The sequence below is a fragment of the Phoenix dactylifera genome, chromosome 11 (genome assembly GCF_051530095.1).
Source record: "Phoenix dactylifera cultivar Ajwa chromosome 11, Ajwa_hap1_PhDact_Kaust_v1.1, whole genome shotgun sequence".
In the NCBI taxonomy this organism is placed as follows: Eukaryota; Viridiplantae; Streptophyta; class Magnoliopsida; order Arecales; family Arecaceae; genus Phoenix; species Phoenix dactylifera.
The window spans coordinates 6,220,153-6,247,846 of record NC_143200.1 but is presented as its reverse complement, the minus strand read 5'-3'; the positions used below and the strand labels follow the sequence as shown (position 1 = coordinate 6,247,846).

Genomic DNA, 27,694 nt, shown 5'->3' with positions numbered 1-27,694 from the left:
ATGAAAATATTTTTGGACGGTCAGGATGTGCTTGGTTACCCCCTCTCCTCTCCCCTCGCAGTGTTGAAGGTAAATTTTGACGGCTTCGGAAGGACTCTCTTCTTCATGTAGGGCCAAGTTTCATTATAGGAGACCGCTAGGACTCTCTTCTTCATGTAGCAAGTACGAAACATCCATCATGCACCGTTCCTTTTACAGGATCGGCAGGGATTAAGTATTGTTGTGTTTCAATTTAGGACTTCTCAGGTCTGGACCTAGATTAATACTTCTTTGGGGCGCAAATAGGTAAGATCAGAGCAGGACACGAGTAACCCCGACCCTACTCGGTTTCTTGTTCGGGGTCTAATTTTGGACCCAAACTCAACTCAATAAAAGATCGGGCCGGGTCGGGGTTTCTTGTTTACCTATCTCATATCATCACATGTTAAGACAAAAATATGTATGACTTTAAGGAAGATTGCTGGAATGTAAGGTTATGAAATTTAATAAAGAGTCCCAAAAAAAAATATCATACGTTTTTTTTTAATATACTTCACATCTCTTTCTCATTTACTTCAAGCTCCCACTTGCCTAAATTGCATACTCCCAGAATCAAGCCTTTAACAACATTGAAGCCAATCAGAAATAGAATCAAACTTCCAACTAAGACCAAATTCTCTCCATGACAAATCTCAAGAAATCAACATCTTACCACCATCTTGTTCTCCTGAGAAATTCAAGATTTCTAACAGGATTACAAAAATAAAAATGTGATTATATAATTGACATACCTTAGTCATCCAAACTTCTTGACTACCACATGCATCGCGCTCAACTCTAGCGTAGCAATAAGATATATAAAAAGTCAGAAGGATTAAGATTGCATTAGTGACAACTGATTTACATCATATAGGCCTTTTGTTTCTTTGTTTGATATATCAGGTCACTTGTGTTCAAAGTCTCAGTTCACTAAGATCTATAGTATTTAGAGTATCTGGGAGCTCATCGCTTAACAGGCCTCTTCCACCCAAAAGTCCATCAGTACCAAAAAAAAAGGCCTCAGTTCTCCCAAATACAATCTGACTCTTGCTGGAAAATTGATTTTCAGTTCAAACAACAAGGGTTGTACTTCATTGATTTTCAGTTCAAACAACAAGGGTTATACTTCATTGATTTTCAGTTCAAACAACAAGGGTTGTACTCCAACCCAGACCACATGGGACAGCTCCAAGTTTTTCAATATGGCAATTTTATTTCAACTGAGACAACTTCCATGCATGCTGAAAATTAAGATTTAGATACGAGCTCTGCAGACTTTCTTAAGAAAAAAAATCTCATTTGCTTACCAAAGATTATGTGTTTGTTTTTTTTCCCCCAAGAAATGCTAAACAATTTACAGGATGTTAAGAGAAATAACAACAGATGCAATACTGCATCAAAAGATATGACCCAAGTACAGGCAACCACCCACTGAACATGGATGTATATCATGAGAAAAAAAAAACTTTCGGAAACTATGGAATTGGTAAATCATACCGAACCTATACATCATAACAACCCTAGAGACTCCATCATTCCCCCTCAACCATTTCCAGTAATCTTTTCTTAAGACTTTCTGTTTTACCGCGCATACAGAGAATACTTACATCTGACACCAAATTTTCCATTCACTCCACTTCCAACTTCTCTTTTTAACCTTCTATTCCATAAACACTTCATCATCAGGCAAACAAACTGTCAAAAGTGAGTACCTAACATGCAGAGAGATCTTACCCCTCTCCACGTGCAGTTTTGCTCCAGAGACCACCCAGTAACCAGGCATATCCTGCGGACCCCGCACCATCTCAGTTGTATCAATTAATTTAAGAAGCTTCGGAGTCTGTATTGGAACTGGAGGTCCACCAGGATATACTGCTGAGTTGATGTTCACATCTGCAGGCCGAGGTGGCTGCTTTTGGAAGGCAGCAGTAAAGTGGGTGCTGATCAGTGTTGAGATGAGGCCAGATTTTTGAGCCAAGCCAGGAGATCCCCCCCACTCTGGATTCTTGACCAGCGTAGCATTAGTAACAGTCGAGAAGTGGAGGCGAAGGAAAAGGACTTTCTTGAGGCCATGGTGCGCTACATGCAACTGAGCCCCAGTGACGATTGAGAAATCACTAGATTCAACAGGGGCAGTGCAGATGTGGGAAAAGTGTCTCCATTGAAGAGGTTCGTAGTATTTGCGATCATGTGATTCATGAGAGGAGCTGTTGGTGGGGTCATCCTGGAGCTCAAAGATTCGAGGAAGAGAAGACAGATGTTGCAGATGAATTGCTAATCTGTTGCTTCTCCTCCCTTCCAAGTACAAGCGAAGGCCAGTCACTGGCCTCTTGCCTACATCAACCTGCATCACAGCCGACTCAGAAACCTATATCAATAGAACCCTATTATAGTATACATTAGCAGGAAACAGTAGAGATTGTGAATGTGAATTACCAATTATAGACAACAGCTATAACAGGTTCTAATGTGACTTCTAGTTTGAGGGTTTTTCACTGTTTTCTAATTCTCATTTGAGAAAAATATTCCAGAACAACAGGTTAAATCTTACTGCAGAACTGAAACTACTTGGAACTGCATTGAAAATTTCAGAAAAGCTACAGTTTGCCTAATATCGCATCCATAAGGCATAGGATTAATGGATTTTACCTTAAACAAAGATTCCACTTTCCATTTGACTAGTTCAATGAACATTAACTTTGTCAGAACCAAGGTTCACCGTACTAATACCAGATCCCGTACCGGTCGCACTAGCATAGATTGGTACGGTACGGTACGGAGATTTTTGACGTACGGTTACGCCACCATGGTCAGCACTAGCATAGATATGGTACAGTATGCTCGGTACCGTCCGGTATGGTACGGTACAACATACCATGATCAGAACACAAATTTTAGCTCAAAATCCAATCAAACAAATTTGAATGTCATGAATAGAAAAAGATGATGACAGTCTCTCCATTAAAGTTTCACCATAATCATTCATGGTTAATGGTTAAATATAGCCTACTCAGCGGAGGCAGCTGCTTCATCTTAAGATAGGATTGCAGCCCTTAGTTTGCTGCTAGATGGAATCACATGATTGAATTTAACTATAAAGCCAGGAGTGAGTAAAATACACAGGCCACGAGTGAATGTGAGTGAGCTATTTACCAAGTTCTTGAGTTGATTAATCTCCTGGTTCTCCTCCTAGGAAGAGGGTGCCAAGTCTGAGAACATTTTTATCTGGTCTTAAAGATAGTACTATTTCCCCTGACATCTTGAGTAATATGTAACTCACACTGCATTAATGAGCACATCATGGACAAAGGGATGTTTGTTACTCTATTTGCATGAGACATTTTCTAGCGATGTTTTTCAAAGGTGAAAACCTAAAATGGCCTATATGTGCAAAACAACCAATATTCACCACTAAAATCATAAAATAGAACACGAACACAAGAAGAGAATGATCCCCAGAGTCAATAAAATTAAACCATTACCACATTAGTATTGACATAAAGCTTAGGACCCATGATGGTGAACTGTAGATGTGCACTGCTCTGTTGCTTTCGCTGAGGTCCAAGGGGAAGGTCACCAAAAACAGGGGCCCATTGCCTTGGTAACTGAAACGCCAAAAACTGATGAAGTTCTGTAACTGGTGGTTTATCTGTAAACAGAGAAAAATATTATAAATTCAGATTAAGCACAAGTCAGCAGTAAAAGAGAGGAACTATGATATGGTATTGTATGTGGTGGGAGACGAATTTTAATTTCCTTTGTTTGGCCATGATATAGCGGAGCTAAAAAAGCTTTTAGTGAAAAACTTGATTTGGACGCAGATTTTAAATCAGTTGTTTGACATCCTATTAGTGTAAAACAAACTTTTTTGATACCCTCTATATTCCTCACAATCCTCCAATGCAGGAGCATATGTCAATATGCAAATATGAGGTCCAGACAACACAGCCTTTCATACTACCAAGGAGAATAGCTCCTCCGATTACAAGGAGAAAAATTGTTGGTAAGAATGCAAAGAATGCACACAATAAATGAACAACGGAAGTAGCCAGATACACGGCGATGATATAAAAGTGGTGTGGGCATTTAGGTAATATTAAATATCCATCATCAATGCAGGTTAATTTTATGCATAATCCTAGTCAATAGGCAGTTAAAGAACACTTGTGAATGGGGTTCCAGATAACCCTATGCATTCTCTATTTGCTAACATCTGGGATGACAAAATGGTCAAAATTCTTGGAATTTGCCCTTGATACGTGCCATCCATCATTAGGGTTGTTTCATCTGCAAGACATTGTGATAACTTGCTATCTACACTAATTTTGACTACACCTTCCTAATAGTGTAAAACCTCAGAAGTGAGATTAAGCACATATTCATTGTATGGTGTGACACAAAATCTTGCAAGTTAGTCTCTCAGCTCCACCTTATGATTTAATGCCAATGAAAGCTACTGTGCACATTGAGGAATGGTCATGAACAAAAACAATATATAATATGTGCCGCCTATCCATTGATGAGATCAATAACAAAATATATGTACATGGTATAAGGCAATGTAGTCACCAAGATGGCAACTTAAATCGCACAGAATTTATAGATCATGTAGTGAAGTATACTGCAGATATATGGTATTATAAATATTAATAACACATGCAAACACCTAGTAGATATTATGCTGGATCCAAAAAGTGCGCTGGGGACAAGGGATAAGTAGTCCATGGCTTCAAAAGCAAGAGCGATAATAAAACCACATTCAAAACCTACTACAGTTCCATTTAGCAGGAGCTGAACTAAATAAATGTCTGATCAAGTCTACTCATTTCGCAATAATTAAACTAAATCAGCCAAAAATTTTTCTTTGGGTGTGTGAGAATTATATTTCGAGTCTTCTTAAAGCCAAAAAATCTACCTAGTTTGCTTGCATCTCATAAAAAAAATGCACATGGATTTTCTTTTAATTCAAGAAGCAAAACAAAAAGACCAAAGAAATATAATATAGTAAGATGATGACAACAATCCTAATCAATAAACAAATTGCAATTCAAAGAGGTGTGAGAGAAGCGTACACGTGTGTACGTCTGCCATGTGGTAGGTTAAAATGAAAAACTCTCTAAGGTTAGGTATGAAAGGTTACTTCCTATATTCCCCTTTCTCCTTCCATGACTACTCCTTTGTTCAGTGTGCACCCTAACCACTGGCTCTGCCTCTTCATCCCCTCCCTAACACCCACCAACTCCCCCTTGCCATCTGGCAGTAGCCTCATCTTCCCCTCCACCACTTCTGTCATCGACAGTGCCCTTTGCGGTCGCCTTTGTTGCTCAACCCAACATTTTCAGTTTCATCAACTATTGCCTAGCCACCATGCACCACTTCCTCACCTTCTACAATGACAGCATTGATGCTCTCTAATTCCTTGATACTAATGGCCTCAATGAGGTCAATTCTGCCTATGACCTCTCTAACTGTTTTCTCATCGAGACAAACACCTGCGGAAACATCATCAGCAGCGGTGGCGGCGGCAGCAGTAGTGGAGACGGTGAGTATGATGGGGTCGGTGAAATGTTATATAAGGAAATGCAGACCTTCCATGAGTAGATCACCTGCACATGAAAACTCTATCCACTGGGATCCTGCAGCTACTTTGTCTTCTTCATCACCTCCTACTATTTGGCCAAGTCAATCTTATCTTTCCTCGCTAGAGAGTTTCCTAGCCCAATGTGATTCCTACAGTAAGTTTGAGATTGTTGCCTATGTCTAAAGCATTGGAAGAAAAAGACAAATGTTGGTATCAAGTCATCGAGGGAGATCAAGGTAAGCAAGGGCGCAGGCATGAAAGGACAAACAACAACACTGGCATCGATGCATTGAGGGAGGTTGTTGCAGAGTTATTGAGGGAGATCAACAGGAGCAAGCATGGAAGGAATGATGCCAACATCTGCATTGAGTTGTCGAGGGAGTTTGAGATGAGTAAGTGTTTGAGGTCATTTTGGATTTGATTTAATTGAACCATCAATATGCTGATCAGATGCTAGGATCCATCACCCTATATCACTACAAGAGTCCATCCGATACATGCCACACCATATTATCAAACAATTTATGCCATGTCATTTGAGGCACATCCCAAAGGTGCTATTATGGGGATCTATCAAATGTGCTACCATCCAATCATTAATGAATGTGATATGACCAAGGGAGAGGAACAATATATGTGCAGCCTGCACCAATTTGTCAAGCCAGTTCTAGCTTCATAAGCTACAGCAGCACACTATGTAAGCCTCTCATCATATTGGTAGGCTATCTTCAATATTAATCATATTGGTCCATACCCAAATAAAGAGAACCTCACTTAACCACATCATGATAAATCATCCCTGTGGCTGCCAATGCCTAATTGTTTAGGCCAAGCATTGATCGAAAGAGTCACAAGCCAAGCTGAAAACAATTTAAGGTTCTTTCTTTTCTCTCTCCTAATCCCATATTTTCCCTAACTCCTTCGCCCTATCTGCATGACCCCTCAAACTACCAAAAAGAGACATCTTAACTTTCTCTCTCTTATCATCCTTAAGTCCTTGTGCCCCCATGACCAAGTCAGTGTGCTCCCCACTCACCCTCCAATCTCTCAAACTAACCCATGTCTCATCCCACAACTCTCTTCCTCCCATCTATATAATACTCTGAACAGAGCTAGCGAGGACTCCAGTACACCATTGACTTCTACCTTTCTCCTCTTCTTCTCCCACCAAACACTCTCTCATCTCATCTTTCAACCTCTTCCTTAGCTACTCAAGGTGTGCCTTACATTCTTTAGAGCTATGACATTTTATATTGAGCTACAGGTCATATATCTACAGAGCTATGGCTCTTTATCCCCAGCTGCGGCTCATATATCTACAGAGCCAGGGCTGTGTCTCCTTTACATATTGAGCTATGGCTCATATATTTACCAAGCTATGGCTCGTTATTTTGAGATATGATTCATAGATCTAAAAGGTACAGCTATTTTCCATTCAAGCAATGGCTAATAGAACCATGGTTCTTTTTATCCCGATATAAGGCCTTGTTTCTATCTCAAGTTGCAGCTTGAAGGTTTTAGAACCATGGCTCTTGTTCTTCGTGAACCAAGGTCGTCTCTCAACAAATCCCCTTGAATTTCTTCCCCATGAGCCAGAGCTCACATGGTCATTGAACTTGTTGGCCCTTATCCTTTGATGGCAGTCCCATTTGCATTGCCTCAAAATGTCATAGCTGCAGTAGGGCCAGAACCAGCTGCATTTTGCATGATAGTTTTGTTCTTTTAACATGCCCATCCTTTTTCCTTCACTAAATAATCAAAACATTACAAGGATGGATTGATAGTTGAAGCATCAGTTTCATTGACTCATAATAAACATCACTGTGTGGTGCAGTTATTCTGTGCCCCTATGTTTCCCCAGTTCATTTTCTCTCTTTCTCCCTTAATGGTTTTTCTAATGTGGCATATTATAGTCATATAGCATTCCAACAATCAGTGGCCAAATCTCGTCCCTCACCATTCATTATAGTATTCATAGGGACATTGATATGTCAGAGAGATACAAATGAATTATCAATTATATATGCACACGGAAATAAAGATGCATGTGTATAAGCGCATATCTATATTCATATCCCAAAAGAGGCCATACCTCTATGTCAATGCATGCAGATGAAAGTTCATCAAAATGCAATGTGAAAATTAATAAACATGCACCAAGAAGACCCCTAATACCTGCCGGATGTGAACCAAGCCAGCATTGAAGTCCATTGGTCCATAATTGAATTCCATTGAACTAGCCTAAAACCACGAAGATTAAGATGGGTTTGAGGCTTCGAGCCATAAAGATATAAACAAAGTGAAAATTTAGTTTTGTTGAACATGAAATAGGCTTAAGATCCCTCATAATTATGGATACAAAAGCGAGCCTAGCCATGCTAACCAGGTTTAGATACTGACTGAAAGAAGACCTTCATGCAAATGCGCCTTAATCCAAATATGTGAAACCAAAGTTCCTGAATTAACCAGTTCGGCAAGGGCTAGCTTAAATGTTCTCATTAGTTTTTTTAATCTTCTTTATACAAGCCTTGAGAAAAAGGGTTTTCCTTGTCGAATCATCGACCCATCACAAAGATAGATCTCCTGTTTATTTTCCTTTTATAAATGTATCCGGTTGGCTCTTGTCCTTCATGACTCAGTTGGCTATTATTCCTTCAAAAGCCCATAGGATCATGTCTATATGAGCCACATTTCATTGATCATAAGTCTGTCGGCTTTTCAGCTTTACAAACCAACTCTTGCTACCCATGGAATTTGTTGGCCGTGCTTTGCTTCTCATGAGCTCTTTCTGGAACTTCATACATCATCAACGGTCATGCTATTACCATGGCCGTTTATGGAGCATTAAGTTCCCTAAATGATTCCTTAGGTGGGTGAAGCTTCCAATAGAGCCCTTGTATGGTGAATGGAGCTTGAGGTGAATGTGGCTGGTTCACTTCCCACTCCCAGAAATCATGGCCAACCAACACTTATCTTTACACATTATCAGGGGGCAGCTTTTGAACTTCATGATAAATTCAGGCTTTTATGGTTATCACAGAAGAGTCATTTGATGTTAGATTGTGCTCCATGAATCTGATGAAACCTGATTTATAGCATCCAATAAACTCAAGATTCAATGGAGATTTGACGATTGAGGTGTCAATGGAGGCTGATAAACTGCTAGCCCGATCCGAAACCGATCCAAAACATTGGATTTGGGTATGAAAAATGAACCCAACAAGCAATTTAATTTGGTTTGGATTTTGAAATTAGACCCAAAGTCTTATTGGATCAGGTTGGTTTTGGGTAGATACATACCCAAAAATTCAAACCCCCCCTGATTAAACGTGTATGTTCAAACATATATACTGTAATCCATCTTGTTCCACCAAATTCCTATCTATGTAATTTTTGGTCATCATTTTACAATATATTGTTGTAATTTAATGTTAATACCGAGCTTGATTCTTATAGGATTTATTTTCATTCTTAATATCTTTTGATTGCAGAGATACTTAGGTAACGAAGGTAATAGTTGAATAGATATCCTCTCTCATATATATTTTTTATTTTTCTATATCATTATTTTTGTTTCATAGTTCATGATGTAGAATTTTTGGTGTATCAAATAATTCGAAGAAATGGTCCAATGTGTCACAAAATACATGACTAGATATTTGTTAGCTTAAGATATCGATATGGTCAAACTCAAACTGAACACGAACAGCTTGTAGACACCCGGCATTTGACACCCCATGGGAAAGACCAAAGTGGTTTTCATAGCAATTCCCTAGGGTTTCACATTCCAAGATAAAGGGCCTGGAATTGCTGCATTACATGCACCACATCCTTCGATTTTACAGGGCTTCAAGCGCGCTTGGGATCAACCAACAATAAGATACCCAACATTGGTACACATTCAATGCCATACTTTTGGCATCATATAGTCCGAGACTGCAGAAGGACGGAGTCAACTGACGGAGGATCCCTATCATCAGTTTACCATCAACAACATACTAATTGGCATTGGTTGCCTCCCAACAACACAACCTTGACCATCAGAAGGGCCCCACAAGTTAAGTTTTACTCAACTTTCACAAGTTTTTAAGCGATTTTTCCCTAATCCTTTTAGTTCCACATTAGTTACACAAGCTCCAGGCAACTCCTAAAGGCCCTATAAAAACCCCTTAGCCCCTAGAGCCAGAATCTATCAAGAAATCATTGAATCTCAGTAAAAGGAGCTTCAAGCCTTTGCAAGAGCATACTTTGAGAGACTAAGATTGTCTTGTACTGATGGAGACTGTGATTTCTAATCTTTTGCGATCCTAGAGGGTGCAGAAGACTTAATAGGGCTCATGGAGAGATTTGGCCTAGGGCTTAGCACGCCAGGGAAGATCTTTAATCTCTTTTCCTTTCTTCTTTAATTTAGCATAATTTTCATTTTCTACTAGCACAGTTTACTTTCACATATTAGGTTGCAAAATTCCCAGTTAGCATCATTGCAATTAGTTCTTCAATTTTTAGTTTAGATTTAGTCTTCTACACCTAACTAACCTAATTTAATTTTTTTTCTTTTCCTAGTCACTTTGAAACCTCTAGGATGGGTATATCTTGTCCTAGAGAGGCTGGGCCCACCGCAATTCAATCTATAATGGAGCAATCACACATCTCGGCAGCCAACATAAGCATCAGGTGACAACCACAAAAGTCCTCTTATAGCAATTTGTTGGAACAGATATTTGTGTCGCTTGACCATAGGCCTACATCCACAGACAATGATGGAGCAAAGATTACACTATAATCAAAAAGGACGGAATACAAGAATATAGCTGCCTCTCCACAAATCCTAACCCCAATACACCCCTATCGCACTTCCTGAAAAAAGAGGCAAAAGAAGACAGCCTAAATACTTTAAAGATTGCTTGACTACTTTCCCCATCCCCTCATAAAGTGAAAACTGAAAAGTGTGTACCTATTGTTGGCATGAAATTTCAGATGCGCCCCTCAAGATTTAGTAAGGCCAACATAGTCATTGAGTTTTAACCCACCTATCTATGGTAAAACAGAAACGAATGCATCATGATAGAAGTGTAAACATGCAAATTTTAGATTTCTAGAGGGGCATATACGCAGTTTCTGCTTTTTTAAGGGTAAATATGCCAAAAGGAATTTTTGAGGGCACCAAAGCAAAATTCCTTTTCTTTTATCGTTTCAGAATTGATAACTGAAAGGCACAAAATGAAACTAGAAATGGACTGTTTAGACAATTGCCCAAGTTTCACTATATATAGTAGAAACTGAGAATGATGAATGAAATACTGTAGCTTAAATACTGTAGATGAATGAAATACTGTAGCTTAAATTAATCTTTGTGTCTTGATAATAGAATAATCATAGAATATTCATGTGAATAATTCCATTGAAAGTTAACACATAAATTCCAGTAACTTATTCACTTCAAACTCTAATGACCATAAGTTTCCGAATATTTCAAGCTGGGAAGGAACATGAAATCGTTGAAATATCTTTAAACCAGTTTGTGGGTACTTTTCTGTCTGCACACTAAACAAACAAATAAGCTTAATAGCTTACATCTCTATTCAATGTTAAATAAAATGATAGCTTTTCTACCTCACTTAAGATAGTTTTCTCTAAACTCTCAAAATCGATGGAAAATAATCTCTAATTCATCTTGAACAGAGCTAATACACAAGCCAAAATGAAAAAATGATATTGTTAGCAAAGGTGATATCTTGGTCTATAATCCTGCTCAACAATTAAATCAATTTCTGAATGATAAAGAATAAATTGCCCAGGAGACTCTGTTCACAAGTTTAACTGGCCTGCAGTCTGTTAACATTGACTATGTCATGTAATTACGATTACTCAGAAAGCATTATGTTGGCTGAAAATAAACAATTGTCCATGTTACTAATTTATAAATGTTTAATGCTGTTAACTGCGTAAATGAAGCTGTATCAAAAAAAAAAAAAGCTGTGTAATTGGAGAGTGGGTGACCATGTCACATGGAAGTAAATGATGTTTTGGTCCACCATTAAGTTTTGCATGGTGTTAAAACTTACCACCAGACCCCAAAAGCTAAAGCTATTAGGGAAGGGATCAACAATGTATGTCCAGCCTTAAACACCCCACCTCCTCCACATGCAGCCCGGGTACCATGCATGTGAAGACATTAATGAGCTAACAATGACTCAAGATAAGAATGAGTCAAGAATGACTCAACTAAGAACAATCAAGAGAGGAAAAGAGTCGAGCAAATAAATAGGTAGAATTGGTCTAAATGGGGATTTAAACCTATGAATTTGGTCTCCGATACGTTGTTAATGTACCACTAGCCCCAGAAGCTTAAAATAAACTGTTAGGGGATGGATCAAAAATGCATAGCTGGCCTTAGCACATAGAAGTGATGCAACTGAAGTCAGACTGAATGACAGCAGATACATTTGTTCAAAGGAAAATGACGGTACTTACAGCGCAGATATAGATTGATGGCATGGGTCAAGAATCCACTGCCGGGAACTCCATTCAAGAGAGAACTGATCGGTACAAAGGACATTGAGATAACATCAGGTTCTGATGGGACACTGTTCAACCACTCGTAATGTGATAAATCCTTATTCTCATTTCCCCCCCTCCTTTTGAATATTTGCATAATATCCTGAGATTTGAAAATAAGAAATCATGAAAGGATGCAGTATATAAGTCTGGTCTATGTCATAATTTTCTGAAATAACAGAAAGGAAATGGGTAACCAAGAAAACAATTACTAACTGATGGAAACCAGGATGCAGCCACCAAGCAACCTAAGGAGGGACTATCCAAGGCCGTGGGAAGCAAGGAGCAATGTATGGAGCATTCTGGTCCGATACATCTTGATGATCCATTACAAACTGGTGGAGGACCAATCACTCGGTCCAAAGCTAAAAGAATGAAGGAAGCATTTAATGGGCTGATTGAGGAAGCTTGGAACCAGCAAGAGGCTATTGGAGTGGATTTGGACGTGAAGTTAGCTTGTGGACTAGTCAACATGATCCATGCAATTATTAGGCCAAATTAGATGCTTACTTGGTGGAAATATTGCTGGAGTTTTCAGATTTAGTTTTATGTTGCTGAATGTCTAAAGGCTAGTGGAGCTTCATTAATGTTCTAGGAAATTGTCTTCATTCATTTCCTAGGAGATTGAACTTTGACTAGTGGAGTTTCATTAATGTTCTAGGAAACTGTCTTCATTAATTTCCTAGGAGACTGAACTATGACTAGTGGAGTTATTATTGTTCTAGGGATTAGACTTTAATTAAAGGCTGGTAGGTTTCCCTTTGGGCTACAAAAAGGGTGTTCCTTATGTAAACAGGCAGATCTGAATTGGAATGAAAATTGTGAGGTTATTCACTTCTTTGGTTCTTCATTGAACTTAGAACTTATCAAGGCAACCCTTGTGGCGTTCAAGTGACTTATCATCCTGATTCTATTAGGGTGTGGCGTCAACAACCTTCTATACCTTTGGTTCATGTTTTGCTAAACATCGGGTCAAGGTTCTATCTCTTCCAAACTGATTTTCAGACTTTCTTGGGTTATTCATCAACTTGTTCGTGGGTTTCTAAGAATCTATCTTACGGGGTTCACATCAGTTCGTATCAGAGCATAGGTCTTCTAAATCAGTTTCTATCCTTGGTGCTTCTTATTTTATTTTGGCCTTTTCATCTTCTTCATTGTTGCTTTCCATATTTTCAATTTCTATTCCTTGAAGTTTAAAGTGCCTCTATTGTGCTTTATATATAAAAAAAAAAAAATCAGAAAAAAAAAATTGTGAGGCAAAAAAAAAAAAAAAAAATTGTGTGGCTTCGGTTTGGAATTCTGAAACAGATTTGAACTGAAAAAGAAAGTAAGTATTTGACTTGTTATTCTTGATCCTTTTCAATTCTTGTCCACCCTCTGAGTTTCGTGGATAAGTTGTTTGTACATCGCAAGGTAATTGCTTTGATTTGAGTTTCTCTAGTTCCTTGAAGAACTAATTTAAGTGGATTGAGAGGTAAAAGGCAAGAGTGAAACACTTGGTGAGTGACATATCATTGGGGTAAAACACCTGGGGGGGGGGGGAACTTGTGAGGTTTTCTTAACATTCTTGACAGGTTACTACAATGATGTCAAGTGGCGAGGAAGAAAGGACGGCAGAGACACTTGAACAACGAGCTATGCGACAACATTTTGAGCGCATGGAAGTCAGATTTGGTGAAATTTTGGACCGGTTGGAAAGACAAGATGCGAACATTGCTGCGTTGCAAAGGAACCATGCACGTGAAGGTCCTAATGTGCAAAGGCAAGCAAGGCGTCAATTCCAAGTTGAGCATGAGGATGCGAACGATGATGTTTTTGATGAAAAAGCATCTTATAACATGTCCGACCATGCTAGAGCTGATAGAGGTGGTTGGAGAGGAAGGCGGGTAGATGATGTTGATCGCAGCTTGGGAAACAATAAAATGAAGATTCCATCATTTCAAGGCAAGAGCAATCCTGAGGCATACTTGGAATGGGAAAAGAAAGTGGAGTTGGTTTTTGATTGCCACAACTATTCTGAAGAAAAAAAGGTAAAACTTGCTGCTGTTGAGTTCACTGACTATGCTATTATTTGGTGGGATCAACTTGTTTTGTCTAGGAGGCGAAACCGTGAGAGACCCATTGACACTTGGGAGGAGATGAAAGCTGTCATGAGGAGGAGGTTCATTCCATCCCATTACTATAGGGACTTGTACCAGCGGTTGCAAGGCCTAACCCAAGGGTCCAAAAGTGTGGAAGAGTACCACAAGGAAATGGAGATAGCCATGATTCGGGCTAATGTGGAGGAGGACCGAGAGGCAACCATGGCACGTTTTTTGCAAGGCTTGAATCTAGACATTGCCAATATAGTGGAATTGCAACATTATGTGGAGCTTGAGGACATGGTACACATGGCTATGAAGGTTGAGAGACAACTCAAAAGAAAGGGTTCAAGAAGGCATGAATGGAATTTGGGGTCTTCCACTTGGAAATCAAATTGGAGCAAAAAGGATGACAAGGTTAAATCCAAGAGTAAGGCTGAAACTTCCAAAGGCAAGGATGCGGGTTCTAGCTTGGATAAAGGTAAATCTATTTCCCAAACTTCTAGAAATAGAGATATTAAATGTTTTAAGTGCTTGGGAAGGGGGCATATTGCATCTCAATGTCCAAATAAAAAAGTGATGTTATTAAGGGAAGATGGGGATGTTGAGACAGCAAGTGAATCGGATAAAGATGAAGAGCCCATGCCACCATTGGAGGAGAGTGATGGAGAAGAATATCCGGTTAATGGTGAAACCCTTGTCACCAGGAGAGCTTTGAATGTGCAAGTAAAGGAGGAGGATGAAGCACAGCGAGATAACATCTTTCACACCCGTTGTCACATCCAAGACAAGGTATGCAGCATGATAATTGATGGGGGTAGTTGCACTAATGTAGCAAGTACTGTTTTGGTTGAAAAGTTGAAATTACCTACTATTAAGCATCCTAGACCTTATAAGCTTCAATGGTTGAATGATTGTGGAGAAATTAAGGTCAATAAGCAGGTGCTGGTTTCATTTTCCATTGGGAGGTATCATGATGAGGTGCTCTGTGATATAGTGCCAATGCATGCTGGACATATTCTTTTGGGCCGACCTTGGCAATTTGATAGAAAGGTTATGCATGATGGGTTCAAGAATCGGTATTCTTTTGTAATGAATGGCAAACCTATAACTCTTATACCATTAACACCTCGGCAAGTGTATGAGGATCAAAAGAAAATCAAAAGTGATTGTGAGAAAAGAAGTGAGGCCGAGAGGAGTGGTAAAAAGAATGAGAATGAAAATGAAAAAGAGGCTAAAAACAAAAAGAAAGATAAAAAAGAAAAGCCTGAAGAGCAAGAAAAAAAAAAGGGAGCTTTTTATGCAAAAGAAAGTGAAGTTAAGAGAGCTTTCTTTTTAAAACAGCCAATGATTGTACTTCTGTACAAGGAGGCTTATACTAACGACCTTAACCCTTCTTTGCCTAGTGTTGCTATATCTCTTTTGCAGGAATTTGCTGATGTTTTTCCCAATGAGGTTCCCTATGGATTGCCACCACTTAGGGGAATAGAGCATCAGATTGAATTCATCCCTGGTGCATCAATTTCCAACAGGCCAGCCTATAGGAGTAACCCCGAGGAGACGAAGGAACTCCAAAGACAAGTTGAGGAGTTGATAGCAAAAGGGCATGTTAGAGAAAGCTTGAGTCCGTGTGCTGTTCCTGTTTTGCTTGTGCCTAAGAAGGATGGAACTTGGCGAATGTGCATTGATTGTAGGGCTATCAACAAGATTACGGTAAAGTATCGCCACCCCATTCCTAGGTTAGATGATATGCTTGATGAATTGCATGGTTCTTGCATCTTTTCTAAGATTGATTTAAAATCTGGTTATCATCAAATTCGCATGCGTGAGGGTGATGAATGGAAAACTGCTTTTAAAACTAAATATGGTTTATATGAGTGGTTGGTTATGCCTTTTGGGTTAACTAATGCCCCTAGTACTTTCATGAGATTAATGAACCATATCTTGCGTGTTTTTATTGGTAAGTTTGTTGTTGTATACTTTGATGACATTCTGATTTATAGCAAAAGCTTAAATGAGCATCTTGATCATTTGCATAAGGTTTTAAGTATTTTGCGAGATGAGAAGTTGTATGCTAACCTCAAAAAATGTTCTTTTTGTACTAGCCAAATTGTATTTCTTGGTTATGTTGTTAGTACTAAGGGAATTAAGGTTGATGAAGAGAAGGTTAAGGCAATCCGTGAGCGGCCTACACCTAAAACCATAACTGACGTACGTAGCTTTTATGGGTTGGCTAGTTTTTATAGAAGGTTCGTTAAGGATTTTAGCACCCTAGCTACACCTTTAACTGAAATTGTGAAAAAAAGTGTTGGATTTAAATGGGGAAGTGAACAAGAATCGGCTTTCAATTTGATCAAAGAAAAACTAAGTTCAGCACCATTACTTGCTTTACCTAATTTTGCTAAAACTTTCGAAGTTGAGTGTGATGCTTCAGGTATGGGTATTGGAGCTGTCTTGCTGCAAGAAGGCCGACCCCTCGCCTATTTTAGTGAGAAACTCAATGGGGCAGCTTTGAACTATCCAACTTACGACAAAGAGATGTATGCTTTGGTAAGAACCTTGGAGACTTGGCAGCATTATTTGTGGCCCAAGGAGTTTGTCATTCATACAGATCATGAATCCTTAAAGCATTTGAAAGGCCAAGGTAAGCTGAACCGACGCCATGCTAAATGGGTGGAGTTCATCGAGTCATTTCCTTATGTGATCAAGTACAAACAAGGTAAGGAAAACGTGGTTGCGGATGCTTTGTCTCGAAGGTACACTTTGATCTCTACTTTGAATACTAAATTGTTAGGATTTGAGTACATTAAAGATTTGTATTCTAATGATTCTGACTTTGGTAATGTGTTTGAAGCTTGCGAACATGCGGCATTTGGAAAATTTTATAGGCATGAGGGATTTCTATTTAGAGAAAATAGATTATGTGTGCCTAATTGTTCTTTGAGAGAGTTATTAGTTCGAGAGGCTCATGGTGGGGGACTAATGGGACACTTTGGTGTGAGGAAAACCTTAGATGTCTTGGCTGAACATTTCTTTTGGCCACACATGAAACGAGATGTAGAGAGGGTTTGTGCGAAGTGCATCACTTGTAAGCAAGCTAAATCTAGATCTTTACCTCATGGATTGTATAAGCCATTGCCAATACCTAGTGAACCTTGGGTAGATATTTCCATGGACTTTGTGTTGGGTTTACCGAGGTCAAAAAGGGGTATGGATTCTGTTTTTGTGGTTGTAGACAAGTTTTCTAAAATGGCACATTTCATTCCATGTCATAAAACTGATGATGCTAACCATATTGCAGATTTGTTCTTTAAAGAGATAGTGCGACTACATAGCGTGCCAAGGAGCATTGTTTCAGATAGAGATGCTAAGTTCTTGAGCTACTTCTGGAAGACTGTGTGGGGTGATGAAGATTCGAGGACGAATCCTTTTCAGGAGAGGGGGAATGATGGAAACCAGGATGCAGCCACCAAGCAACCTAAGGAGGGACTATCCAAGGCCGTGGGAAGCAAGGAGCAATGTATGGAGCATTCTGGTCCGATACATCTTGATGATCCATTACAAACTGGTGGAGGACCAATCACTCGGTCCAAAGCTAAAAGAATGAAGGAAGCACTTAATGGGCTGATTGAGGAAGCTTGGAACCAGCAAGAGGCTATTGGAGTGGATTTGGACGTGAAGATAGCTTGTGGACTAGTCAACATGATCCATGCAATTATTAGGCCAAATTAGATGCTTACTTGGTGGAAATATTGCTGGAGTTTTCAGATTTAGTTTTATGTTGCTGAATGTCTAAAGGCTAGTGGAGCTTCATTAATGTTCTAGGAAATTGTCTTCATTCATTTCTTAGGAGATTGAACTTTGACTAGTGGAGTTTCATTAATGTTCTAGGAAACTGTCTTCATTAATTTCCTAGGAGACTGAACTATGACTAGTGGAGTTATTATTGTTCTACGGATTAGACTTTAATTAAAGGCTGGTAGGTTTCCCTTTGGGCTATAAAAAGGGTGTTCCTTATGTAAACAGGCAGATCTGAATTGGAATGAAAATTGTGAGGTTATTCACTTCTTTGGTTCTTCATTGAACTTAGAACTTATCAAGGCAACCCTTGTGGCGTTCAAGTGACTTATCATCCTGATTCTATTAGGGTGTGGCGTCAACAACCTTCTATACCTTTGGTTCATGTTTTGCTAAACATCGGGTCAAGGTTCTATCTCTTCCAAACTGATTTTCAGACTTTCTTGGGTTATTCATCAACTTGTTCGTGGGTTTCTAAGAATCTATCTTACGGGGTTCACATCACTAACAAATTATACCTCCTTTGCTGAGTAAGAACTTGATGGAGTGGACTCTACAAACCTCATGCGTCGCTCTCTAAAATCAACCTGCCAAAAAAAAAAGTGAACAATTTAGCAATGTAGAGAGGAAATCTTCTAGTGATAAAGGATGACTAGTAGCAAGATTAAAGCTTGAAGATCATGTTGCCAGTGATAGAACAAAAGAAACTATTGTAAAAAATCTAATAAATGATAAAAATGTGTTTGAGCAAATCTAATTAGGAAAGCGTAACTTGGCACCTCACCCAAAGAGGCTAACCGGAAGGTATTATTTGGTTTCTTGGCCTTGTATAAGTACCTAAGATCTATCCTATGTATAGTCGATGTGAGACTAAAAAACACACGCCCGCATGGATCCTCACATATTCCCTCCATTTAAGCCTTGGCATCCTCGCCAGGCTAAGGATCCAAATCTATTCAAATCCAATCTAGACCCGTGGTGCAATGTCCCCTAGTCCACATAGGCTATAGGCCGGATCTACTTTGATATAGTTTGTCACAACCGAGGACCTCACCCAAAAAGGCTGGCTAGAAGATATTATTTGAGTTCTTTCATCCTGGGTTATCCAAGATTTTGGGTACTTATACAGGACTAATGAACTCATATAATACCTTCCGACCAAATTTTTTAGGTAAGGTCTTGAGTTATGACATATGGTATCAGAGCGAGCCCAGCATGACCCATATAGATTAGGAGATACTACAGCACGGATCTAGATTGGAGTTGTGGTACGTGTGACTGGATTTAAATCCTTAGCCTGGCGAGGAGCTAAGGATTAAATGGGAAGAGTATGTGAGGACTTGTACGGGTGTATTTTTAGTCCCACATCCAAGGATCGCCGAACTGGTACCAAGACCCATATCAGTCGACGACCGGTTTGGCATCGTATCAGTCGGCAACCGGTTCGACACCGTACCAGCACACAGTATAATAAGACGTGCCGGTTCGGAACCGGCGTGCCAAATTTTTTTTTTTGATTTTTTTTAGGTTTGATTTATTGGTTCTCAATTTTTTTCAACTTTTAGGCGTAGGCCACTATACGCATGGTCATGCAAAAACTTGAATAAATGGACAACAACTTTATCTAGGGAGTAGCTTGCATGCCCTTAAATAAGCTTTTGATGTTACAGTTATTTTTTGAATTTTATTTTATTTTTTAATTTTTAATCCGAAAATATATATTTTTTTAAAAAAATTATATTTAATCCAAAAATAAAAAAAAATTTAGTAGGATTGTATAGATCATCCATGAATCTACAACATATTATAAAATTATGCCAAAATCAAAAATTTTGGCATAATCTCTCCTTATTTTGGAAATTTTGAGGCATTTTCGGCCTAAAAAAGAGGTAGGGGAATGGAAGCATACCTTATTTGGGTTAGATCCTCTTTGAATGGTCGCATTTTTGGCTGAAGGGGTTTGAAGAACACTTCAATGGAAGAGTTGGGAAGGTTCTCATACCTTCCCAACTTAACCCATATTAAAAAAAAGGAGACTAAGTTGGCCCGAACCCGAACCGGTTGGTTCACACCAGTTACAAACGGTTCCAGCCCAATTTGCACCGATTCCAACCAGTTCGGGTTCGAAATGGAATCCCACATCCGAACCGATCTAGTCCCGCACCGAGGCGGTTCGGCCCGTACCGAATCGCCCGGTTCGGCGATCCTTGCCCACATCAATTATTTACCATACCAAACTGCCCAGTTCAGCGATCCTTGCCCACATCAGTTATTTACCTGAGAAACCTTGTATACTTATATAAAACTAAAGAGCCCAAATATTATCTTCCGGCTAGCCTTTTTGGGTAAGATCCTAGATTGTCATTGAAAAATAGTTGAAACACAAAGTGTATATATATTTTTAAATGGAAATCATACAAAAGAACATGTGTACATGGTTAGAGTTGTAATGCTCAATTAGCACATTCTATTTGGCCTGACATCATTGATGCATTCACCCTCCATGTATTATTGTCAGCTGTTCAATATTATGGGGATCCCAGTCATCTTGGGAAGTAGGGAGATCTACTTGATTGATTACACAATTTAAGCACATGCAACTATGACATAGTCGTGCAACCTTTGACAGTTCTAGTACTCGAAAGATTCTAGGAAGCATCTTTAGAAATTTAAAATCCTCTAGGTAAGAAATCATGAAAATTTTTAGGGGATGCCTAGAAAACTTTTGGAACTAAAATAATAAATCCACAATATCCCTTTTAAGTGAAATTGCATGTGTTTGCTAGGTAACTACCTATGCATCTATAGGATAGAGAACTGAAAATATGTACTAGAAACAAGATTGTTACTTGCAAGTCTAGATAGCGACTCAGATATCGAAAATTGTCTACTATAGAATCAAAATATGATGTCAAAAAACAGATTATCAGTTAAGGTAATCTGAAGTTGCGTTCTTCTTGAGATAGAATGCTCCAGACAGTAAAAGTCAAAGAAGCAACAAACTGAACAATCTTAAATCCTAAAACTTATCTACACACAGTATGTAGGCTGACATACTTTCTTATATTCTCATAATATATTGTGCTAATCCAAAAGTTACTAGATAGTACAAGACAAAGATATCTGGGCATACTTCATGAGCTCATCGATGCTTCAGCATCAACTTAAAGATCATTTTGTTATATCATAACAAATTAACAATAGTACCCTTTCTACAAGTTGTCATTAGTGATATTCTTTTTTTGGTTTCAATAAGAAATTTCACCATGCACACATAGAAGAAAATGACACCAATGAGAAAAAGAAATACCTTATCTTTCTCATATGCTTCATCAGCATTCGTTCCATACTGCCCATTCGCATCTGGAAACCTCTTATCTGCCATGTCCTTTAACCTCTTCTGAACTTCAATTGGTTGGAGATTTGATGAGTGCTGCTGTCGCACATAAATTACATCCTTCCCTCCCATCTTCACACCAACAATAACATGGGTGCCAAATTTTTCAATAAACCTGCAAATTAGTATAAGAGCATGAAGGGTCACCAGCATTCTACGGTGAATGAGATCAACAAAAAAGAAATGTGAGTACCATGAAGCTAGTAGCTATGGATCTTTAATCTGAATATAAAAGATACAAATATGTAACTATAGAAAATGAAATATTTTACACTAAACAAAATACTTTGTTCTTAATGCAACTGATATGCTGCAAAAGGAAAAAAAACTGATGGAGACTTGCATAATTATGTCAAGTCAGCATCAAGAACATTTGCATATGCAGCAATGTTTCATGAGAAACAAAAAATATAATCAAATGGATATATAATGTAAAACTTAATAACTTACCCACGTAGCAAATGAATCAAATCACAATATATTAAGAGCAGAAATTAAAAAAAAATGTCATATTTAATGAAAATTTTGGGCCTTGAGCAACCACACATAAACTATGAACTCAGTCGTTTGTTTGGTTCATTAACCTTGCCAAGGCAGCAGGATCCCATGATGATGGAACAGCTTGCTTAACATGATCATGAAGGACAATCTGAGATTTTGTTAAGGCAACAGTGTATAGGGTAATAAACCACCCATTGACCGCAAGGAATTTGGTGTTTGCTGCATCTTTCTGCCAACAGCCTGAAAATTCAAACATATGGTTGAACAAGCCAGAAGGAATTTTTCCTGACAAAGATAGCTGCTGGTTGAACTGCTCAGACATCTGTAAAGAAGTTCATAAACATCAGAAATAGAATTAATAAGTTCTTTTCTCCATTGTAAAAGAGATAATTTGATTGGTTTTTGATATGGTAATTGATGTAAAAGTCAACCAAAGCTGATTCCTATCCCTGCCCCCCAATCTGATCAACCAGTCTAGTTATCCACAAGCAAAAAAGTCTGCGAAATGAAGTCCTTAGAAAGCCATATCAGGATACTAAAATTATTAGCTTTCAATAAGTTACAAACATGATATATCAAATTCACAGTTACAGAAGTGAAAATCGTATTATCCATTATTTTTAAACCAAACTTAGTGCAATAACCTAGATCAGATATTGTTTGCATATAGCAGTTCAAATAGTGCAACTTATGGCGGAGCAGCCATCAGATTCAAATGTCTCTTGAGAAAATGATCGACACGAACAACGAGAAGACGGTTCCCTCTGCTTATGCTATTACAATATTAACACAGTATACCTTTCAGGCTACTTGTATGTTGAAGTGGTTATAATGATTCATGCTGTCTAACATCATTTTTGGAAGGAGGCAACCATTTACACGACACCAGATTTTATGCACGATTACTGAGAGGGGGAAGTCAAGTTTTCAACAAGTTTTTAAAGTCCATCTACAACTTGCACCAACTTTTAGTGGTATCTATGACTAATTGATTCACCTGTAATGATACTGGCACATACAAACTTCAAGGAACAGTTTCCTAAAGTTACTGATGCTTTACAAATATTACAGACCAACCAATGCAGTTATGATAAAGTGTATCAATCAGTCTATTAATTCTTTTCAGAGAATAATTATTGAACTGAAACGTTAAATATCCAGTATCGAACAAGAAGATGTGAAGAAATCTTGATTGAATGGATAAATATAGATTTCATGGAATATAGGCAACAGATAAATAAACTCATGCATAACAAATATTAAATATCACTGGTTTCCTATGCAATAAATGCACAATTAATTGTAAAACCAAGAGTCACAGTAGTCTAGTTTTAACCGTTTAAGAGGAAGGGATAGGACATAAATATATAGAAATTGACTTCATAATATAGAAAAACATTTTACAACTTTCTATATATGACAGAGATACCCCCCCCCCCTCTCTCTAGAAAAAGCGTATAAATCTCCTCAGTAATGATTTAGCAAGTGAAAATCAAAAGTGTTATGTGTTAGCTGCACTCACATTTTCTCATCTAAAATGTAAAAGTTGAGCTACTTGAGCATATGCGTCTGGAAATAGTTTTGCATTTTAGGAGTTCTTGAAGAAAAAAAAGAAGCCATATTTCTCCTAAATTAACAAAAGCAAGAAACCACATTGAGGCAATTTTTTTCTTCTTTGGACTCATTTCCTCTATTTTATCTCTTTCACTGTTTTCTCTAAGTTGGTGAGGTGAAGGACAGCAGAAGGTCGGACAAATGGGGCCATAGCCAGCCTTTGCTGGTCATAGAAAAGCTAGCCAGAATAGATTTGTCTGGCCCTTTATTGAGCCTTGACTTACCACTTTAACTCAATTTTACCTGGATGCTTTCCAGATTGCGATAAGATTTATTTTGCTGATTTTTTCAAAGATTGCTTTTTAAAGCTTTCTGGGAACACAACCGTGGGAGACATATATTATTTCAAGCCAACCAGTGGAGATGTATTGGACTGCCAAAGAAGTTAGTTATGAGTGCCCAGACTTTCAGCACTAATTTCTGCTTTATTAAGTACTAAGGGACTCTATGTAAGGATCAAGAGGATAGCTGGCTGGTCCATATCTATAAGTAATTGCTAGCTGGTTTAGATCTTGCTTTATTGTTTATACTTGACCAATTAAACCTATGAAAGGGACAGGGGGCTTATGCCCCACTGTTTTGGGAGTTTGATTGGCTTTGTAAATTAGAAGTAGTATCGAAAAAAAAAGGCTGCAGGCTTCTTCCCTTATCCTTCTTAATCCTCTTCAATCGGCCATGCCCCTTCCCTCTCTTGCGTCCTCTTCTACTCTGTCTCTCTTTATTCCCCCACTTTTGCTGCGAACTTTTCTGCTGTAACAGAGTAAACAGAAATAAAATCCTCGAATCTGCAGCTGATCTGAGAAGAACTCTGTTTAACAAAGTTCTATAGGAACTCTTTTGCATCATTAATGTCACACGTTTTTCTCTGTTACTTGAAGACCAACTGGACAAAACCAGTACAACAGCAAATTGGTATGTGATTACCTGTTTTTGACAATGCAACCAACATGTCCCAAGTTGCATGAATACTAGCTGACTCACAAGAAGTACACCTCTAAATTCACACAAAGTGCTTTTCTGGTACGAGAATTAGCAAGTCCTTGGACTGAGATTCATCTAATTTCACCTACTAAAGGGGACACCTTAAGAAACTTATTCAACAGAAGTCTACATTAGCACTACTTTGGAAGAGCAACCACTGGGCTATATCCAAATTTACATTTTAATTTTGATGTAAATATTGCTTTGATTTCCACTGACTATATCGTAGTAGCTGAAGCTATCCAAATAGCAAAGCATCAAGTTCTGTATAGTGGCCCAAGCATATCAGGTTTGATCATCAAATTGTATGACATTTCTATCTTAACACCCAGTCACTTCTCTATACCATTTTAAGCAACTCAATGTTTTTCACATGAATCCGTAAAGCACTGCACTGTGTACGCTTACAGAATTTAACGGATATATACACTCGATCCATGATTTGCTGTGAATTGGATTGACTGTACGTATGATTGCAAAATATCTAGATGTGCACACACATATATGTACTCAACTTTCACTCATTAACTTTGTGGGATCGATACTTCTAGTAAACATGTATATCAGGGCAATCCCTTATAATGAAAATTCAAACACCAAAAGTAGTACCTCAGCTTAAAGCACAAAAGTAAACGAATTCACAAATATTTTGGCCTAAAGTTTGCTTCGTTAAAGTCTTGGCCACATATCCTGTCATCACAAATGCATTACAGTGGAAACAAATGCAAAGTCAACAAATTCAATATATGGCCCTCTATGGTAACATAAGAGCCCAACAAAGTCTTCATCTCTACCGCATAAATCTATGCCAAACAATATTGCTGAACACAAAGCGAATGTAAATAATGTAATAAATTGCCAAATGAAGTTACAGGGAAAAAGATCAAACTTTACAGTTCAATAAATTAGAGAGGGGAAAAAAAGGCGTACCTGTTGAAAAGAGAGAACATCAGACCCGAACCTCATCCTCTCTCCTTTATCACATTTAATGGACTTCGGAACCTTGAGAATAGAAATACCATCCGGAAGAACAATTTCTTGAACTTGATCGTTACCGAGATCGATCAGGAAAGGATCTGGTGAGTCCCTTTTGCAGTACTTGAGCCGGATATCATCAGTTATGTCATACCCTAGCCCAATCGAGCGAATTGCAATCTCAGCAGCTTCTAGCGGTGAAGCCTTGAGAGCCATTTCTTGAACTTTTAGCGAAAACCCAAAACTTTGATATACTTGTGTTTCCGGTAGCAGAAATCAGCAAATCGAGCAACACCTGTTACTGGCAAGACCCAATTTTAACATAAGAGAAGCTCTGAAGTTGCTATAAAGTCAATCAGAACCCTATTTTGTAGGAGAATTTGGTCCTGGGAGCTCAAGATCCCGCCGTTTCTAGCAGCCAGACATATTACCAAGTAACCAGCATTACATGCACTTCTCCGAAAGAAACCTGTGTTCAAATCCCACAAAATGCCGAAGCAAAGTGCTCACTTTCTATGCATCTGACTCACCAGAACTACAAATACTCAGTTCCAATCCATTGAAAAGGAAAGAAGACTATCAAATTCTAGATTACCAAATTTACTGATTTAACTTACATGAACCGTAGATTCCCCTAACATGAACTGAAATCCTTCGATCAAATCGCCAAGCTCAATAGCTCTAGAGCCAAATAATATTTTTTTTCTCTTTTGAAGCCCTCGATAACCAAACACGAAAGGGAGAATAACCTTAGCTACTCGATTACGACTCCCAAGAGTCAGAGAACAGCAGCTCCACGCACACGGTACGAAATACCAAACCAAACGTAAAAGAAACACTTCGATCTCACCAGCACTCCTAAAACCCTAGGTTCCGTTCCAAATTCCTCCGTTCTCTCCAAGCTCTAAAACCTACGGAGCCCAAACCAAAACCCTTTCTTCTGCTCCCCGATCGAACAGACAACGAGGGCGAGAGGCGGGCGGATTTCCGCGGCCCGGCTCCCTCCCTCTCCCTCTCGGCTCGTTGTATTCTTTCCTTTTATAGTTCCTTCATATGGGAGTACTTTTTTGAGGTGCTCTTCGACGTTGACTAGAGTACGTACGTTGACTTCTGATTTGTTCTTGATGATGGGTACTAAATTCAGAATAGGTTTCATGCGGGAACATTTCGTACGTTCATTGTGCCACCTGGCGCATCTGCTACCGCCCATTTGTAACGTCAGTTTTCTCTGTCAGGACGGCCTCATAGCGATGCGGAGCAAACCAGGCGTCCGTAAGTACATTTTTGTGCGGACATAATTCCCTCTCCGCGGCGACGTTACGTCGTTTACTGGGCATGCACCATATGCGAATGCGACGTGGCTCAGTGGGGACGTGTATTGGGGAAATTCGCTGTTGGGACAGAGGAGCTGATCCGATGGTGAGGAGGCGGCGGGCCCTAGAGGCGACGGCGACCGGTGTCAATTTCGAGGAAGACAAAGCTCACGCGCTGTCTCCCTTTCGACGAAAAATAAATAAATAAAAACTTCAACGCGGCTTTTAGAGCCCGGGGAGGAGAAAATTACGGAAATGCCACTGGAATATGTCTCTCAGGACAAAAATGTAATGCGATATGTGAGGTATGTTAGCGTGTGATACAAAGGAGTCAAAGTGTGCCAAAAAAAAAAAGGCTTAGGTGTTCAGTAGACACTTTAGAAGCGTGATTCAGGGTTTCTATCTATGAGATCTGAAGTTTCCAAATCTTTATAGTACTAATTACCAATTTATTTAGCTAGTAAAGTTATTGGATATGAATGCAAGTGACGTGAACAATTTCCACCATAGGATGTAACAATATGTGTTAGTTTATGGTAAAATTTAAAAGATGCGAATGATATTTGCACGTTATCTCATGTTCTTCATGTTAGCCTAGATGCATAAATATAATTGATAAATCAATAATTCAATATTTCTAATATTCATAAACAGTAAATAAGAACAATAAACTACCAGATTATTTACTTAATAATAGAATAATAAAATAAAGAAATGAAAAAAATTATCTGTGGATCGAAGCATGCTGGCGCGATGTCTTATAAAAGTTTATTCTCCCCATGCACGGATCCGCTGGCACAGATCTCCTAGAGATACGACGATCCAGTACAGAACCACGTCTTCTCCATCAGTGCGCATTCAGATAAGAAAGAAAAGC

At 38.7% G+C, this 27,694-nt stretch overlaps 2 protein-coding genes across 3 annotated transcripts; one reads left to right on the top strand and one right to left on the bottom strand.

The window, feature by feature from the left end:
- Window positions 1–1,294: 1,294 nt before the first annotated feature.
- LOC103706615 (MACPF domain-containing protein At4g24290-like) lies at window positions 1,295–26,546 on the bottom strand. 2 transcript variants are annotated; one of them, XM_039117800.3, is made up of 8 exons: window positions 26,122–26,546; window positions 25,460–26,025; window positions 22,018–22,256; window positions 21,347–21,548; window positions 18,555–18,623; window positions 12,074–12,260; window positions 3,501–3,667; window positions 1,295–2,362 (listed from the first exon to the last, which is right to left on the bottom strand). In XM_039117800.3, the coding sequence occupies exons 2-8, from the start codon at window positions 25,718–25,720 to the stop codon at window positions 1,679–1,681; spliced, it is 1,809 nt and encodes a 602-aa protein (XP_038973728.2). In that variant the 5' UTR covers window positions 25,721–26,025; window positions 26,122–26,546; the 3' UTR covers window positions 1,295–1,678. The 2 variants fall into 2 exon arrangements, with proteins under 2 accessions (XP_038973728.2, XP_038973729.2); XM_039117801.3 differs by having other exon boundaries at window positions 25,460–25,973; window positions 26,122–26,529.
- LOC148700013 (uncharacterized) lies at window positions 13,700–17,970 on the top strand. Its single transcript, XM_089926186.1, has 3 exons — window positions 13,700–15,471; window positions 15,667–15,951; window positions 16,027–17,970. The coding sequence occupies exons 1-3, from the start codon at window positions 13,741–13,743 to the stop codon at window positions 17,968–17,970; spliced, it is 3,960 nt and encodes a 1,319-aa protein (XP_089782312.1). The 5' UTR covers window positions 13,700–13,740.
- Window positions 26,547–27,694: the final 1,148 nt, after the last annotated feature.

Excerpts from the sequence above, each read along its gene's own strand:
- LOC103706615 (XM_039117800.3), bottom strand. The coding sequence starts at position 25,720 with ATGGCTCTCAAGGCTTCACCGCTAGAAGCTGCTGAGATTGCAATTCGC. Across the intron at positions 21,549-22,017 it reads GATCCTGCTGCCTTGGCAAG|GTTTATTGAAAAATTTGGCA; the intron begins GTTAATGAACCA and ends ACTAATTTGCAG. Across the intron at positions 3,668-12,073 it reads CATCAATCTATATCTGCGCT|ATAAACCACCAGTTACAGAA; the intron begins GTAAGTACCGTC and ends CTCTGTTTACAG.
- LOC148700013 (XM_089926186.1), top strand. The coding sequence starts at position 13,741 with ATGATGTCAAGTGGCGAGGAAGAAAGGACGGCAGAGACACTTGAACAA. Across the intron at positions 15,472-15,666 it reads AGAATGAAAATGAAAAAGAG|GAATTTGCTGATGTTTTTCC; the intron begins GCTAAAAACAAA and ends TCTCTTTTGCAG. Across the intron at positions 15,952-16,026 it reads GGGCTATCAACAAGATTACG|ATTGATTTAAAATCTGGTTA; the intron begins GTAAAGTATCGC and ends ATCTTTTCTAAG.